At 43.4% G+C, this 18430-nt stretch overlaps 1 protein-coding gene across 1 annotated transcript in view; it reads right to left on the minus strand.

Moving 5' to 3' along the window:
• Window positions 1–268: 268 nt before the first annotated feature.
• Window positions 269–18430, minus strand: part of VCPKMT (valosin containing protein lysine methyltransferase) — a 29482-nt gene continuing 11320 nt past the window's right edge. Inside the window, exon 6 of the mRNA XM_082619459.1 lies at window positions 269–1524. Coding sequence (XP_082475585.1) covers window positions 1465–1524 — 60 coding nt within the window. The 3' untranslated portion in view covers window positions 269–1464. The remainder of the gene's footprint in view (window positions 1525–18430) is intronic.

Consider the following 18430-nt stretch of genomic DNA (forward strand, 5'->3'; position numbering starts at 1 on the left):
ATAATGACAACAAAACCAAGCCAAAACAAAAATACACCCGTGTGTATAAACATTTCTTTCAGCATTATTTGTAAGAGCATAGGATTAGACACAATTAAAATGTTCTTTAATAGATGATGGTTAAATAAATTCTGATACATCCAAAAATGAAATTTTATGAAGTCATGAGAAAGAATGAGGTAAATTTTTACGGGATAATATTGAATAAGGAATGTGCTACAAGACACGTTAAGTGGAAAAGATGCAGAGGAGTGGGTGTAGTGTGTATAGCACGTGTAGCATGTAGTATGCCTCTTTGTACGTCAAAAGGATATCAAAGCATTCACTTATTCAAATTAAATCACTGGTAAGTGCCTCTTTCTCCATGTATTTACTTCTATTGAGATTATAGATTTTTGAAGACTTATCATGTAACTTACCTTGTTCTAAGAAGCCCTGGTGCCATCATCTCTGAATCAAAATGACGAGAAAGGAGATTAAGACCTAGGTGCCTCCTTATACCCCCAGGGAAAAAATGGAATAGATTGGGTCTCATCGCATCTCTTCATTAGCCTCCTCACTGAAATATCCTGCTCCTTTTAAGCTGGTATTGGTGGGTTCTTGGGGGTGGGTTCATGTGAGTGTCCTTTTGAAAAATCTATACTACTGAGTCTGGTGCTGGTCTCTTAAGCCATTTGTGGAAATGAAAAGCAGAGCTGGGTTCTGATTTTCATCCAGGAGTGTAAAGTAAGGGGTGAATACTGGAGATTATATATAAGAAAAATCCCACCTTTGTTTCCAGGGAATTTCCAGACCAACAGTATGGTGGAGGCAGCTGGACTAGAGCATTAGGGACCACAGGATTCAGCTCCATACATTTAACCTTGGAACAGTAATGTGATGAAAAGTATATGCTCATGAGGAATGTCAAAACAGTTCCTGGTGTCTTGGGTTTGGTACTTTAACTCTCTCAAGGCAGTAGAATATAGTGGGTAAGAGCAAGGCTCTGCAGCCAGATTCCAAGGTTTGGAACTGGTGATGCCATTTATTAGCTATTTGACCTTGAATAAGTTACTTTCTGGTCTTAGTTTTCTAATCTATAAAATGGGCATAATTCTAGCACCTATTGCCTAAGGTTTTCATAATGATTAAAAAAGTAAACACAGGCAAAACACATACCAAGTACTTAACCAATGTTACTACATCCTTAAAAGCTAAGTATTAAAACCTTCAAACTCCTCACTGCCCGTCCCTTATCCAACCTCCCCGAGGCCATGAACTAAAATAACAGACTTGATCTTTGTCTCCTAAATTCAACAGAGCAGTTATTCCTAAGCAGTGTTGTCTACTGCAATGCAAATTAATGTAAACTATTCACTTTATCTCAAAATCATTGTAGAATCCCACAGTCATTAATTTCAAACCCAGACTTGCCTTTGTACATAATTATTAGTTCTTCTCTCAGGAGTCGGGACTGAAGCACTTTCATTCATTTACAAAAAGTTTAGGTGCCCGCCTTGGTGGTGGTGATAGCAGTGGTGGTGTCTGAAAGAGTCCAACAGAGCACTTGAGTTGATGTGTTAGAAATTCCCATTTGCTGCTGCAGAAAAGAGATACCATCTCAATGGAGTTTCTAGGCTGAGTGTATGGAAGTTTCCCTACCTTGGTGGCAGGACTGGGGGGTCCAGAAAAGGAGGTAGCTGTGGGATCCTGAGCAAGCCCTCACCTGTCTGGACCTGAGTTTCATCATCTCTAAAACAAAGAGATTGAATTAAATAGTGTAGTGGTTCTTTCCAGTCCAAAGACCCTACGTAGATATGAACTCTGTCTTAGGAATGTGGGCTCTTTTCTTTTTTATTTTTTTTTAATTTATTTATTTATTTATTTATTTATTTTTGCGGTACGCGGGCCTCTCACTGTTGTGGGCTCTCCCGTTGCGGAGCACAGGCTCCGGACGCGCAGGCTCAGCGGCCATGGCTCAGGGGCCTAGCCACTCCGTGGCATGTGGGATCCTCCCGGACCAGGGCTCGAACCTGTGTCCCCCACATTGGCAGGTGGACTCCTAACCACTGCGCCACCAGGGAAGCCCCTCTTTTCTTTTTTAAACTATACTAAAATACTCCCCTCTGACCCCAAAACTGCCACCACACACCTAAATACACAAACACGGTGAAATAATAATGAAAGCTCCCATTTATTGAGTGCTAAGTGCCAAGTGCTTTATATACATCATTACACAAAAGCTCACAATAAACTTCTGAGGTAGCTATTAATTTTTCAGAAACCCAGAGAGGCCATGGTGAAGGCCAAAGTGGGAGCCTAGATTCTTCTCTGTAAAAGAGGAACCTGAGCTGGAAGACTGAGGCCCCTTCCAGCTCCAGACCATTCTATATGTCTAGATTCATTGCATTCTCAAGCCTTCCAAGTCAGCCACACTTGAGGTGGTAGTCCTAGGACTGGGCAATTCCTGTGGGGCTCTTCCTGAGGTATAAAGTGTGAAATGGCACCATCATCCTTGGATTTCTACTTTTCGAATCTGTTTTGTGTTGGCCATGCTGGTTTTACAAAGCAGCACAAAAGGAGTTCTCTTAGGGCCCTTGAGAGCCTCTACGGCAGACAGAGATGCTGTACATTTGATTCCAAACCACCTCCCTTCCTCTCAAAAACTCAGCCCCCTCCAGTTTCACTCAGGAGAGAGATTCCGCTGACTTCTCCTCCTGTGGGTTTTCAGCTTGTGTCAGGCCGCTGGGCAAGGCTGAACCAGAGCTCAGAGTGATGTGACCTCACTTTCGGTGTCTGGTTTCAAAGCACATATTTAAGTCTCTGATTCTACTGCAGCTGTACATTTTCTGAGCTTTTATCTTCCATCCCTGCCTTAAGCATTTCGGTCTACCCAGCCAAGCTCCCTCTCTCTCCCTCACACACATATTCTCATTCATTCTTGATCTCTTTGAAAATATTTCATAGTGGAAAATAAACACATCAAAATTAAGACGGTTCCCTGTGACAAGAAAGCATACACAGAAGTGAAACCAGAGTTCTTAAAACCTCAGTCGTTAAGAAATGTCTTTGGAACCATCCTCCTCTTTACAGGGCTGAGAGCTACAATAAATAGAACTCATCAGAGACTCAGACATACTCAGAATGAGAAATGCACATATTACGAGCAGCTGCATTCATCTGAGTTCTTGGAGGGGTGTGGGGGAAGACTGCATTCATTCACTGCTCTGGAAAAGCTTGATGCCATCAGCACCCAAAGGTGCAAGTTCCCAGCGCCGAGTGTGGTACCCACCAGACAGGAGCATCCACAACAGCGGGTCCAGCCTCTCCAGGGAGCTGGGGGCCTTACCCCACAGCTGGGGCAGCAAGGGGCCAGACACAACCTGTCAGAGGTGGGCGGGGCCGTGTGGGAGGACTTCCTGAGCAGCTCCCCACCCTGCCCGTTTCCCCCTCCTCCCCCCACCCCCACCAAATCCTCCAAAGAAAAGAGTTAAGGGCCCGAAGTCTGTGGCCTGCCCTGGGGGTTGGAGAGGGGCAGGGCCCAGCCAGGCACCTGCAGTCCCCTCGTCAGCCCCTCAGGGACTAAAATCCTGCCATCTGAGAAAGGAAGGCACTACTTTATTTCCAGTTGGGCCATTCCTTGGGTGGGGCTTTCCTTTTGGATAGTTTTTTAGCAAAGAGAAATACAGAACACCCAGCTAAATTTGAATTTCAGATAACAAATATGTTTTTGCATAAATATGTCCCCAGTACTGCAAAGGGCATGCTTATACTAAAACATTTTTTTTGTTATTTATCTGAAATTCAAATATAACTGGGTGCCCTGTATTTTATCTGGCAACCATACCCCTTTACAGCCTTCACAGGGAGTGTTTTTTCTTGCTATGTGCTCTCAAGCAGATATTTGTTCAGTTCTGATTCTCCTAGGATTCCTGATGAAAAAGCAGAAACTTCAGACAAATCTACTGAATAAAATTTCCAGGGGTAGGACCCAGAAATACACATTTTATCAAGTTGTTATCTAGGTGATTCTGATGCACATTTGTACTAGTTGTTTATCGCTTCCACACAAATCTCCCTAAAACACAGAGGCTGAAAACAACCAACACTGATCTCACAGTTCATATGGGTCAGGAATTTGGGATTGATTTAGCTTTGTGATTCTGGCTAAGCGTCTCTCATGATGCTGAAATCAACGTGTTGGCTCAGGCTGCAAACATCTCTAGACTGCACTGGTGCTGGAGAATCTGCTGCCAAGCTCAGGTCCTTTCTGGCTATTAGCTGGAAACATCGGTTCTTCACCACATGGGCTGCTGGCTTTTCCCAGAGCTAGGGGTGAGAGAGAGAGAGAGAGAGAGAGACACACACACACACACACTCACTCTCTCTCTCTCTCTCTCTCTCTCTCTCTCTCTCTCCTCAAGACAAATCCAAATCCAGAGTAAACTCAAGGGAAGAGAATTACACAAGATCATCCACACCAAGAGGCAGGAATCACTGGGGACCGTCTTAGAGGCTGTCTACCAACATATTCAAGTTTGAGAATTACTATTACAAATAAGTCCTCAACAAACTGTAACCAAAACCACATTTTAAAAATGGGAGCCAATGTCTTTCTTTACTTACTTTTTTCCTGTTTCCATCCCTCCTCCCCATACACCCCTTGGGATTTGAGACGAGGAAGAAAAAATGAGGAAGAAAAAGTGGTCAAAATGACGATCTGAGGAGAAGAGCAAAATGTTAAATTTTAAAATGCTTGCAAATATTGAGTAGGAGGAAATTATATGCCAATCCCATGCATATATAGCTGTGTCCTCCTAAAACATCTTAGCACTCAATGTGACTCTTGAAGAATCTCCTATGAGGACTTCTGGAGACATAATACGTAAGGTGACCAGTTGTCCCAATTTGCCCAGGACTGTCCCATGTCCTGGAAAACGCTTCAGTCTCAGGCAAATTGAGATGGTTGTTCATCTTCTTAACGTGGTGCCAACAAGAAAGCACATCAATCACTCTGCCCCTGTCTACAGACTGAGTGGATCCACCTTGTGATGAAGTGGAGAGTGTAGGCTTTGAGCTAGAAGCCCACTAATGTGTGCTCTCAGCTGTGACCTTAAGCTATCTCACCTAGAAGACAGGCCCCATAAATCTGCTTTAGTGAAGCTTAAGTATAACGATGCCCATGGAAGTGCCTTGTAAACCGAAAGGTGCTGCATAGCTGCTCTTTACTGCTCTTTTGAAGACCTTGATCCTAGCTTGAAAGGTGGGACAAAAAACGTCACCCCTTTACACTCTTGCAACTAAATGTGACACTTTCTCTTTCAATTGGGTGGATGTACTGACCTCCAGAAAAGGTGAACACAGCCCACAAAAGCCACAGGACACAACTTTAATCTTCATTTTAATTTGCTGTTTAATCCCGAAAATGATTTACACAGTTCCCTCCAGAAAATGCTACACTACCAAAAAGGACAGTTGTCTCTATTGTATCCCCAATGACAAGTTTCCCAGAAAATCTGTGTGAAGTCTTGATAGAAAAGACATGATTCATTTTTCACAGCTCCAAGGGTGTGATTCCCTTCTCTTGGGAGAAAACCTGTCACCAGTGGCGCTCCTTCCCTCACCCTCCTCCACTTCCATTCCTCCAGACTTGGGAGACTTTTTTTTGCTGGTGAGAAAGGCAGTAGCCTGTAAATTGTGTTGAAGTGTTCATTCCTTCTTTTTCTTCTGCCTTTACCAGTTCCGGGCAGGCCTGCACATTTATATGATGCCAAGTCTCAAAATCAAAATAGGCAATGCCATTTTGAACTGACTCTAGTTTTCTTTGAGGTGGGCCAGTTAGAAAGAATGGCCATGATTTGTGTTTTGTCCACTGTTCTCCTCCACCCACCCCTGTACCCTGGCTGTGTGTCCCAGGCACCCAACAAAGAAGCTGGACTGATTATGATGCAGAAGAAAGCCCATCTGGTCTGGTCTCTTTCCTGCCACTTTGCAGCCATATAACCTAGAACCTCTGTGAGTCTCAAGGGGAAGAATGGTATCTGGCCTTCCTGCAGCATGGGGTAGTTTGCAAGGATCAAATCAGATGAATGTAAATGAAAGATGTTTGAAAATCTTAAGAGTGCCATATAAACATAAGGTGTTTAGTTTTTATTACAGTCCTTCCTTCGACATGCTTCAGGTATCTGGCCAGCTGAGTATTCCTACAGTATTATAATTTGCAATAATAGATGAGAATTTCTACTTACTGACCTTAGCAAGCTTACCTAACAATTATAATAATTTTAACACTGCCACAAAGCTGTTGCCTTACGGTTTCTGTTTTATAGATTTAACGCTTAAGAGGCTGATTTTTTTTTTTTTTTGGCCATGTTGGGTCTTCATTGCTGCACGCGGGCTTTCTCTAGTTGAGGTGAGCGGGGGCTACTCTTCGTTATGGCATGCGGGTTTCTCATTGCGGTGGTTTCTCTTGCTGCAGAGCATGGACTCCAGGCGCGCAGGCTTCGGTAGTTGCAGTGTGTGGGCTCAGTAGTTGTGGTGCATGGGCTCTACGGTGTGCAGGCTTCAGTAGTTGTAGCGAGCGGGGCTCAGTAGTTATGGCATATGGGCTTAGTTGCTCCATGGCATGTGGGATCGAACCTGTGCCCCTGCAATGGCAGGTGGATTCTTAACCACTGCACAACTAGGGAAGTCCCAAGAGCCTGATTTTTGCCCTGCACTTCAGACCAGTCTCCAAGGTGTGTCCTTTCCTTGATATTCAAGATGGTCATACTTCAGTTTATGAAGTATTTAGCTTTTCATTTTATACCATCTCTACATATAGACTATTTTAAAAATCCTTTTTTTTTTTTTTTTTTCGCGATATGCGGGCCTCTCACTGCTGTGGCCTCTCCCGTTGCGGAGCACAGGCTCCGGACGCACAGGCTCAGCGGCCATGTCTCACGGGCCCAGCCGCTCCGCGGCATGTGGGATCTTCCCAGACCGGGGCACGAACCCGCGTCCCCTGAATCGGCAGGCGGACTCCCAACCACTGCGCCACCAGGGAAGCCCTAAAAATCTATTTTTGAAGTCATCAGTTCTACTGCAATAAAATTATTTTTTTTTAAATGAGCAATGCTTAAGCAAACGTTAATCAAGTACCATAATTAAATAAGGGATTATAAACATTTTCCCCCTGGTTCATTAAGTTGCAATGCAAGCTTATAGTTAATATATAATTAAAACATTTACAGCCATATCAAAAGAAATGACAAAAGAAAAAAAAAGTTCACCTACAACCCTACTAGCCTGATACAACAAGTGAACAGTCTGAAAATGAAACTAAGTAAACTGTTTCACTACAGCATTTTTCTTCTGAAGGAGAAAGGATGGGAGAGTCAGGCTCAAAGACTCAACCTTATTCAGGGTATTTGGGGAGTACTTACGTAGGGTAAGCACCATGCATGAGCTCTCTCAGAAAAATTCTTGCTTTTTCTGGGCAAAGACATTGTGAGGGTTAATTTTATGTGTCAACTTGGCTGGGCCACGGTGCCCAGATATTTGTTCAAACATTATTCTGGATGTTTCTCTGAGGGTGTTTTTGGATAAGATTAACATTTAAATTGGTGGGCTTTCAGAAAAAAAGATTCCCCTCCCTAACATGGGTGGACTTCACCTATCAGTTGAAGGCCTAAAGAGAACAAAAGATTTGGGGGATGGGGGGGCTCCCAACTGAGTCCCTCAACTTCTCTCAGCCTTGATTTCCTCATCTGAAAAACTGAAAACACTTTGTAAACTATATAATACTATATAATGTCTGGTGTTATATTTATCATATTTCCTAAACTCATAGTAGTAGCTAACAATTGAGAACATCATATGTGCCAGGCTCTGTGTCAAGCACATATATTATTTCATTTACTCCATCCAACAACCCATGTGGTGGATAGCAGTATTGATCCCATTTTACAAATGAAGAAACTGAGGCATGGAGAAGTTAAGCCACTTGCCTTAGGTCACACAGGTGGGATGCAGCAGAGCTGGGACTTGTACCTAGATCTATCAGAATTTAGGGAATGTTCTCCCTAATGATTAGCTCTGTGACCAGGGGGAGTTATTTAACTGCTTTAAGTTCTGACATTCTTGTATGTACCATGGGATACCTGTCCATCTCCTCATCCTGGTGTGAGAACTCAGGGAATCACATTTGGGGAGGCATCCAGCATAGTGTCTGGCGTGCGCTCACAGTGCAACAAGAATTTCCACTCTAGACCCCCAGGTCCCGCACTGCCAGCCCCTGTACACAGAGGACAGTTGGATCATACAGGCAGGGAAGCAGCCAGATTTGCTGGAAATCAATGACCAATCTGCCACATTTATCAAATTCTAGTTTTAAAAATGTTCTTCCTGAAAAGAATCAATGAATTTGAACAAATTCTTTGCTTTTTATGTTAAGACTTTTAATATGTTACATGAATATCTTCTTCTTGAATATATTTATGAGAAATCTAATTCACGCTATAACAAACTTTTTTGGCAAATCAAACATTCCTTAAAATACTAATGAAATACATCTCATATTTAAAAATATAAGATTACTATGTTAGTTTGCTAGGGCTGCCATAACAAAGTAGCAGAGACGGGGTGGCTAAAACAATAGAAATTTATTTTCTCACAGTAATGGAGGCTAGAAGTCCAAGATCAAGGTGCCAGCAGGGTTGGTTTCTTCTGAGGCCTCTCTCCTTGGCTTGCAGACAGCCACTTTCTCCCTGTGTCTTCACATCATCTTCCCTCTTTATTTGTCTGTGTCCTAATCTCCTCTTCTTATAAGGACACTAGTCATATTTGGTTAGGGTCCACCCTAATGGCCTCACTTCAACATAATTACCTCTTTAAAGGCTCTATCTCCAAATACAGTCACATTCTGAGGTTCTAGGTGTTAGGACCTCAACATATGAATTTTGGAGGTACACAATTCAGCCCAAAACAAATATATATTTATTAACTATATTCACATTAAAAACAAATTCCTATTTATTGGACATCTTCAGAATCACTGACTATGCATAAAGAATATATTTATATTCACTGACTATATTTGAGAAAAATGTATGCATGAAAATATTCATATAGAGAGACTCTTTGAAACAAGCTTTCAGTACACTGGTTTATTTTGGTACATTTGACAAGTTGGCCATATGGTGAAATGATATTTTATTCAGTAGTCTCTCTGAGAATTAACAATTGGGCATATTGATCCAGAGCTGATATAAAGCCTGTATGAACCACAATCTACTGGGACCTCCCCACCCCCGAGAGTATCACACTGTTACCTGAAAGAGAAAAGCACCCAAAGCGATGATCACCTCCTGAAACAAGGGCAGCAGGTGGTTGACAGGAGGCCAGGAAGGGGTGTTCTGCGGGAGGAAGGAGTGGGGGGACCTCCAAACCCAGGGAAGGTCAGTTCAGCAGAGTGCTCCCCTGGGAGCCTCCAGATCCTGGTACATGGGATGGGCTGGGGGGGCAAGAGAAGGGTGACCCTAGAGTTAACTCCTGTTTCTCAACTTTGCATTTCTTTCTCCCCTTTCCCCAGATCTCCCCCAATCAGGCCACAAGGGCAGTTCCGTGCCACAGATGCCACTTCCAAGTCACCCCAGTAATGGATCCTTTAGCAGCTTAAGCTCCTTAATGTGGAGTCCCAAGTCCCCTCTTTCATTCAGTTAACAGTAAAAACCCAGGACATTAGTGGTGAACCTCTTTCCCCCCACATCCATGTCTAAATTTAGCTATATCTTCCCTCCTCCCTCCTTCCCTTCTCTTCCTTCCTTCCTTCCATTAGTCTTTTTGAAGAGTTGACCCTCTTCTTTCCAGAATCAGTTTACCTGCCTGTGCTCTGCATCTCACTCCTCCCCTGTGGGCTCCTCCACTTGCCCCCCACCCCCTCAAGCCCCCCTTTATCTTCAGCCACAATCTCTCCTCTCTCATCCTCTTGTACAAGCCTTCTTTCAACCCTGACTCTCCCCTCATTCCCACCAAACTCTATGAAGTAAGCTACTGCTTTCACTTTCTCCACTCTGTCACTTTTATTCATATCTCATTTTTGTATTCCCTCCAGGATCTACCACAAGCATCATAGGCACTCAAGAAAAGATAGTTGGGTTAATGGAATATTCTTTGAGTGAAATGTGCAGGGACCATGAAGGGTGTAAAGAAGACTCTGTTCTTGTCTTCAAGGAGGGGGGCCAAGGAGTTAGTGAGACAAGGTAGAAACATGAAAAAAAATGTCACCAGAGCCACACTGGAAACAAACAGAAGAGAATCTTTAAAATGGAGGTACCGGGAGAAGAGCACCCTTGTGTGTTCACTGAGGGCTTCCGTGAGCACGAATCAGTGAAGCCACAGTGAGCAGCAAGGACCAAAGGGAGCCCCAACCACCCTGCCACAGCTGGGGGTCACAGAGAATGAAGGCACATTGTAAGGACTGGGGACACTCTTGTGGAGGACAGTGTCCCTGGCGGGAGGAAGGCAGTAGAGAATGCATGGGATGCAGGCATAGGCCAGCATCAGGCTTCGGGGCTCTGAGGACCCAAATGGCAGGCTTCCCAAGGCTGGGCAGCTTTAAATCAGGCCCCGGAGCCCCACAAGCCAAGCAGTGTCTACAGCCTACCTGGGCAGACCTGCTACTCTAGATTCTTTCAAGAACAATGAAATAAGGCCGTGTTGAGTTGAGGAGTCCTTCCACTTGATAGGCTGGAGGAGTCGAGGGAAACACATTTGCAAAACCAGGCCACTCATCTATGCTCCCATAGTGAGAGTAACAATAACAACAAGAAGTATTTGTAAAATGCTCAGCAGGCTCTGGGCCCTGTCCTAGAGTACTCACTCCTTTTAGGAACCTCCTCCTTTCCATGACAGCAAGCAACTCACAAGCTACGGGTGTCCCCAGCACCTGCCACAAGCCTGGCCCATTGAACACAAATGAGGAGAGATGGTGACTTTGTCTCTGTATGTCTGCTGTGATGAGACAGTGAGGGAGACAATTGATAAGATCTGGCCCAAGATCAACTAGGGTGTGAAAAGAAGAAAGACTGAGAGACCAAGGGGAACTGATCCACAGTCTGTCTCCCCTCCCTTCTGTGGACCTTTGGCTAAGACCCCTGCTCATTAGAGATGAAGTAGCTCCCCTCTGTTTATTTTAGAATGGCACACACTTGGCTGAGAAGGGGGAAAACGGATCAAGCTCAAGCCTTTTGTCAGACGTAAGCACCAAACACAGTAACTCGTATCTCCATCCAGCTTTCAGGTCGACACTGGGCTCTCACATCCATTTTCCTGTTTGAGCATCCTAAGGACTCTGTGAGTGGGCAAAACAAATGTCACCACCACCATCCCCATCCCCATCTGACAGATGAAGAAACAAACTCAGACCCAGGGACCTGCCCGAGGACTCACAGCTAGTCAACAGCAGAGGCTGGAGTTCAGCCTTCACCCTCAGACTTCTATTGAGCCCAGGACATCTCCACCAAACACTGCAGAGGCACATCTTTAATCAGGAGAGGGACAGGGTAAGGGGGTCTGCGTGGCCACTGTCCTAATACTTGGCCACCACAGTTAATACCTGGCATTGATTGTTTGGAAAGGTGGTAGCAAAACGCCCTGGGAACTCACAGCTGAGTCCAGAGAGTCGTGGGAACTCTCCTGTGCTCGGAGAAGTGTTTCTGGGGAGATTTGCCAACTGGAGCCACTCTGTCCCCATCCCTACCAGGGGAGGCTGAGCAGGCCAGAGTCCTGGGCTCTTTATAGAAGCCCACTCTCCTTGCTAGGGTCCTCGTGGCAGGACAGCACAAACAATGCCATTCTTTTCGCTGAAGAATAACGGTCACATTTTTCAAGGCTACCTGGCAAGTTACACCTGTGCTCCAGAGACACTGGTAAGAAATATAAAGCCATAGAATTCCTCCAGGCTTTTTTTTTTAACATCTTTATTGGAGTATAATTGCTTTACGATGGTGTGTTAGTTTCTGCTGTATAACAAAGTGAATCAGCTATATGTATACATATATCCCCTCTCTCTTGCGTCTCCCTCCCACCCTCCCTATCCCACCCCTCTAGGTGGTCACAAAGCACAGAGCTGATCTCCTTGTACTATGCAGCTGCTTCCCACTAGCTATCTATTTTACATTTGGTAATGTATATATGTCCATGCCACTCTCTCACTTCGTCCCAGCTTACCCTTCCGCCTCCCCATATCCTCAAGTCCATTCTCTACGTCTGCGTCTTTATTCCTGTCCTGCCCCTAGGTTCTTCGGGACCATTTTTCTTTTTAGATTCCATATAGATGTGTTAGCATACTGTATTTGTTTTTCTCTTTCAGGCTTTTATCAATTAATTACAAACCTACTTACAGCCTCCACCCTTCGACACACACACACACACACACACACACACACACACCATCATACTCTCTGCTCACATTTCACAGGCTTGGCAGAGATCTTTATCTAAAGCAAAGCTCTGAATTGCTAAGTGGCAATATTAGCTATTAGCTTGGGTCTTATGTTAGCCCTGATCACATTAAGCATGATCACATAAGGTAGAACTTACATCAAATCTGACCGTCCCAAGCCCACCCATATGCAACGCCAACATTTAATCTGGTTTCTTATTGGTTGGTAATTTAATTCTGCTACAACTGCAGCCAATCATCTGTCAATCATCAAAGCTGCCTTTAAAATTAACCCAGGTCTTTGTTGTGGGAACAATAAGTGAATGGTTGTCTTATGTCTTTCATAAATTAGCCCTTATGAGAGTCAGGGATCATTCTGGAAACTTAAATTCATGTCTTTAGATTTTTTTTTTCTTGACTTGGTTTTAGGATGCTGTATAGTCACAACATAAGGACCTCAGGTATCCCATACAAGAAGTCACAACTAATTTTAAAAACTACCCTACCGGGCTTCCCTGGTGGCGCAGTGGTTGAGAGTCTGCCTGCCGATGCAGGGGAAACGGGTTCGTGCCCCGGTCTGGGAAGATCCCACATGCCGTGGAGCGGCTGGGCCCACGAGCCATGGCCGCTGAGTCTGCGTGTCCGGAGCCTGTGCTCCGCAACGGGAGAGGCCACAACAGTGAGAGGCCCACATACCGCAAAAAAACAAACAAACAAAAAAAACCCCAACAAACTACCCTACCAATTTATTTGGAATAACATGATGTGAGTATAAACTGTATTGACAGTTTCAAATCTGGTGATATTTAAAAAAAAGATTAGGTTCACTTCAATCTTTCCAAATACCTTGACTGCTCATGACGATTACACCTAAAGTTCAGTAAAACGTTTATTGCACATGTAACATCTGCACCCCAAGGGTCAGCTCTGCCTCCATTCCAGAGCCCTGCTCTAGCATATACTGGGAAGAGAAGGTTTTATTTTGCATCACTCTCTGTGGCCCATGCAGCCCTGGGACCCTCCCTGGCCCTTCCAGCTCTGCCCTGTCCAGCTGGTGAGCTCTGCTGGGCCTTCCAGACCCATCTCCATGCAGAGGATGCTGCTCCCTTCCTGTGGGTACCCCTGCAGGGTGAAGGTGGGGCAAGTATGTTTCTTACACTGGCCTCTTCACTTTCTGCCACCACATATAGGCTCGACCCAGGTATGAGACTCTCCTGAAAGCTGTGTAACTAAGGGGAATTAAAAGAGGTAAGAAATGAAAACTTCACACTAAATGTAGGCTTTCCCTGTAACCCATGAGAAGCAGCAAGGAAGTTTTTTAACCTTTCTTAGATGACACTGCTGCTCCTACTCTTGCTTTCCAGATCTCAGACCTCACCTAATACGTGCTGTAATTCTCCCTCCACTTTTCAGGCAGCCCCCCTAACCACAAGGGTTACTCCTACCCCAGAATCCACTCTCTCTTGAAGCAACTGTTTTCTCAACAATTCATTTTCTCAATGCTAAGTAACAACCCCATGACGGGGATGGAGCGGGGGAGGCTTGAACATTTTTCCGGGTGCAAAGGCAGTGGGTTTGCTCTTTTGTAACACAGTTAAACTGCTCTCACAATGGGTTTTTATTTCTTTACTTTTGCTTTCTGAGTAGTTTTACGATGTTTACTTCTGTAATTTCATAGGTTAAGATTTCCACAGTATGATCAGCAACCAACACTATTCTAGGAAGCTTGTAAATCAACTGCTAGGATGATTTAGCTGGTATTATGGATAAAATAAAGACTTAAAAAGCAGATTACTTCTTGGGAAAAGTAGTGGTTGAGAAGGATCATAAGATAGGGGTAGGGTTTGAAAGGCAGAAAAGTTTGAAGGACCTACCAGTTAGGACCTGCTCCACGGCAGGGAAGAGAAACCCAACCTCAAACCAGCAGAACAAAGTTAACTAGGTTATACAACTGGGAGTCCAGGGGGTGCAGCTGGCTTCAGGCATAGTTGGTTTCAGAGGCTCAAACTGAATCATCAGGACAGTGTTCTGATTTCTCTCTTTGCACCTAGGTTCTGCTTTCGTCTGTGTTGATTTTTATTTTGGGGCAGCTCAAGTCTTACTTTTATCCTTAGCATTAGCTACCCTGGAAAAGAGGAAGTGCCTCTTACCCAGGAGGGCTCCGTGGGGTTAGCGTCGGTCATGTGACACCCATCCTTAAACTGTGGTGGGGGACATGAGGCTGTTTGGCTGGGCTTGGTCATGGGGCAGGCAGAGGGGTCAGTGCAGTGGGCTCTCAGACAGAGATTTAGTCTTCATCAGTCAGTTGGGAGAAGGTCTGATGGAGGACAGAAGTCATTGCTACAAATATCCACTACACAAAAAGATGATGCTTCTTAACAGAAGCAATGAATCACACTGTGTACATCCAGAAAAGTCAGTTTTGGTGAGAGAGCAAGAAGGAAGCAAAAGGAGATACACTGAAGAGGGTATCAAATACCCAGCATGGGAGTTTCTACTTCACCTGGCAGCCTCTGGGGAGGTTTTTGAGCAGGACGTTGAACAGTTTGGAACTCCAAGTCAGGAGAGTGCTCCTGCACCACTGTTTGCACAGGTGTGGGGGGAGGTATTGCAAGTGGGAGACATTACAGCAGCATAAACTAGAGGTAATTGAGGCCTGGCCTCAGGCAACGGCAGTAAAAAGAGGAAGGGGAGGAAGACAGGACAAAAATACTGCTGGTTGGGCGAGCAGAGGAAGCTATCAGGCAGGCAGCTGAAGAGGCGAGGCCAGAGCTTAGGACAGGGGTCAGAGTCAGAGGGCCAGAGAGTGGGAAGCTACAATCGGCTTGCTTGCGGTTAGAATCAAGAGAATTGCCAAGATCTCCCCTGTGACTTCTTACTCCCTTCCTGTGATGAAGGCAGAGTCTAAAGAGAAGGTGAAGAAGTCAGGTGGGAGTAAAAGTAAATGACGGGCATGCTGCTATACTGGGAATCCCGCCTTTCTGACAATAGAGGCTTTTGTTTCTTCTGGCCCAGGCTATGTGTTGTTTACTTAGGATGACTTCTATCGCACCTCTAGTTTGCAAGAGATTATCAGTCTGAACTCTCAGAGCAAATAATTGAGGCTTATGCTGGGGAGATGCCTTCTTCCCTACCCTTGTCCACATATATTATCTAGTTTAAATATCACCACAGTGCTGTCCAGTAGATGTCATTCTCACTTTACAGAGAGGGACACTAACATTCAGAGAAACTAACTTGCTCAAGGACATACAGCTAGATTCGGTGGTAGCCAAGTGAGCCATTTTCTCCTTAGGAGAAAAACAGAATGTTCAAGCTTGGGTGCATAAAGGGAAGGTGAGTGGATTTAGAAGAGATCTGGGGCTGTCTTCCAGAGCTAATTTGGAATTTTGTTCCTACCAGCCACACTAAGCCTCCACTGTTCTCTCTTCCTTGGAATCTAAGGTTAACAACCAGACACTTATTTCAGACAGAGAGTAACAGACTGAATGTGGGTGTCAGAGATATGCTGGAGAGTGAAAGGAGTTTTGAACGACAAAATTTTTTTTTAAATCCTTGTGGCAAGATTTAGAAAGATGATAGCTATTTTAAAAGTACATTGTACCTATGTTCGTAAATGTCACTAAAACCTAAAGGCATTCTCTGGTTAAACATTTATTATTTATGGGAGTGTGAAACTTGTTTTTCCTGTTTCTAAGTTTCAAGAAACCAGGCCTATGTTCAATGTCCATTACATGCCATGAGATTATTCTTTACACTCACTTGGAATGTAAATATCAAGCTTCTCCATTTAAGTTTTGGATAAAACGTGCTATTTATTTTGGTGCGCCCCAATATGCAACTGTACTGTGCATGCAGTACAAGCAGGTTTTCAGGACACATTCCTAAAAGAACAAGGTCAGGTACTGAATGTAGATACATGGGATTGTGTGTATTATATACACATAACTCTGGCAATGATTTATCAAAGCACCAATGAGCCAACACGTGAACCTGGAACTCAGACTGTTAAATGCCTGGACTTCAGAAGATTAACAACTTGGAATAAAAGTTAACTTTTAAAAAATTACTCAAGAGTTTTTAAAAGCACTGACCCGTCAAGGGTTTAACAGACTGCCAGCGGTACTTCATTAGAGCTAATGACATGAAGGAAATCTGCTAAGTACTCAACATGTAACCCTGTAAGGACTGCATCTAGAACAGCTCTTTTTCAAAAGCCTTAGTTTTGTTTTGCAAAGAAGAAATATCATTGTTTCTAACCTTGTGAATATTAAAAGGTGTGAACTTATCCTTCACCAAAGTAAGTTAGTGTATTACAGGTAAGCAATAGATGTTTCTAAAAATTAAGACCAGCTGTCTAGTGTTCATGACAATCTTTTCCATCAATTGCAAACAAAAAGATCTTGTAAGTTTAATATAATGCAGTTAAGCACTTGTGCTATTTTACTCTGACGGAGAAGCAGATGCAATTCAGGGTTCTGACTCTCATTCTTATCTGTTGGTACAGACATAGTCAGCCTGAGGGATTAGTTAAACTAAGCTCTTGCAACCCATCATATATGCTGATTACATGGTAAAAGACGGTTTGTCCAGGAGGCAACTATTACACAAGTACTTTATAGTCACCTTGCTCTTTTAGAATGAACACATCTAAACTCTGAAAGTAATTATGCAGATACATCAAGTCCCAGACTTCAGAAAAATGACCTGGTGCCACTTATCTACTGCTTATCTGGTCTCAGTTTAATACAGATAAGAACCACAGAAGGAAAAATTCGCTAAGGGTCCAGGATGGTGGAATCTTGGAGCTCCAGTCAGCAAGCCCAGGCTCCGTTATTTGGCAATGAGGATTTCCTCTGTTTTTGTTGGCCTCTGAATGCTCATGGCACTTGCTTTAAAACCATAAAAATGGACAGTGAACAAAGGTTTTCCTTCCACTATATCTTTTTTTTCTTTCTAAATTGCTTACTTGTTCAAGTAACAGTACTGTTCAACAGTGTCCTCAGGCTCCTCCCACCCCAGGTGCCATTCCCACCATGATGAGGCAGTGATATTCATAAGGGCGCTATACTCTAAAAAAGATGCCCAGATTTCACACTGCGACACAGACTTGCATTATTACATTTTCCAATCCCCTGATGTAAAGTAATTCCATCTCTAGTATAATCACAACATTTATTGAAGGCTTACTGTGTGCCAGATAGTCCATGTATTAAACTGATTTAATCCCCATGGCAAACTATGAGGCAATTTATTATGATCCTCACCTCACATAGGAGGAAACTGAGGCACAGAGTCACAGAGCTAAGTAAATGGCGGAATTGGGATCTAAATCCAGATAATCTAGTCTCAACGCTTGTGCTCGGATAGTTTTCAGAATGCCTGTGAGAAAAACATTATCATAGAGATAATTTGCTCTAACATATTTTAAAACCTACTATTTGAAAACTATGTTATTAATAATGAATTACATAAAATGTATCTCACAGTTGATGGACTCACTAGATCTTTACCAGAACTCCAACACAAAAGGACCTAAGACAATGTCTTAAATGACCCCAAATACCTAACAGTTTTAACCAAACTGGTGAAAATGATTTCAGAATTTGTTTTCCTACCCAAAATCATTTAAACTGAAAACTTTGTCTTTCCATTACCTGATTAATTTTCAGTAAAATTCTGTTGCCACAAACTTTTTCTAATTCAAATACAGCCTGAAGGTCTCTATGGTATGAAAACTGAATATTCTACTTTTAAAATGTTTATTGTCAGTGAATCAAAAACTCTTTCAAATCCTGATGTTCCTTGAGGAAAAATTTAAACTGAAAGTCAAATATCAGTTATAGAACTGTGATATAGCCAAAGACAGAGCTTCAGTCTTTTGATGTAAAAGCTACTTACTACTCTAGTGAAGAAAGTATACTGGTTTGAAAAACTAATTGAAATTAATTAGAAGTTTCAAGTACCTCAGATGTAAGATCATGCATTATATAAAAGGTACTTTCAAGGTGAATTTAATTTTTAGAA

Source organism: Mesoplodon mirus (assembly GCF_964341445.2).
Source record: "Mesoplodon mirus genome assembly, chromosome: 4".
NCBI classification, from domain to species: domain Eukaryota; kingdom Metazoa; phylum Chordata; class Mammalia; order Artiodactyla; family Ziphiidae; genus Mesoplodon; species Mesoplodon mirus.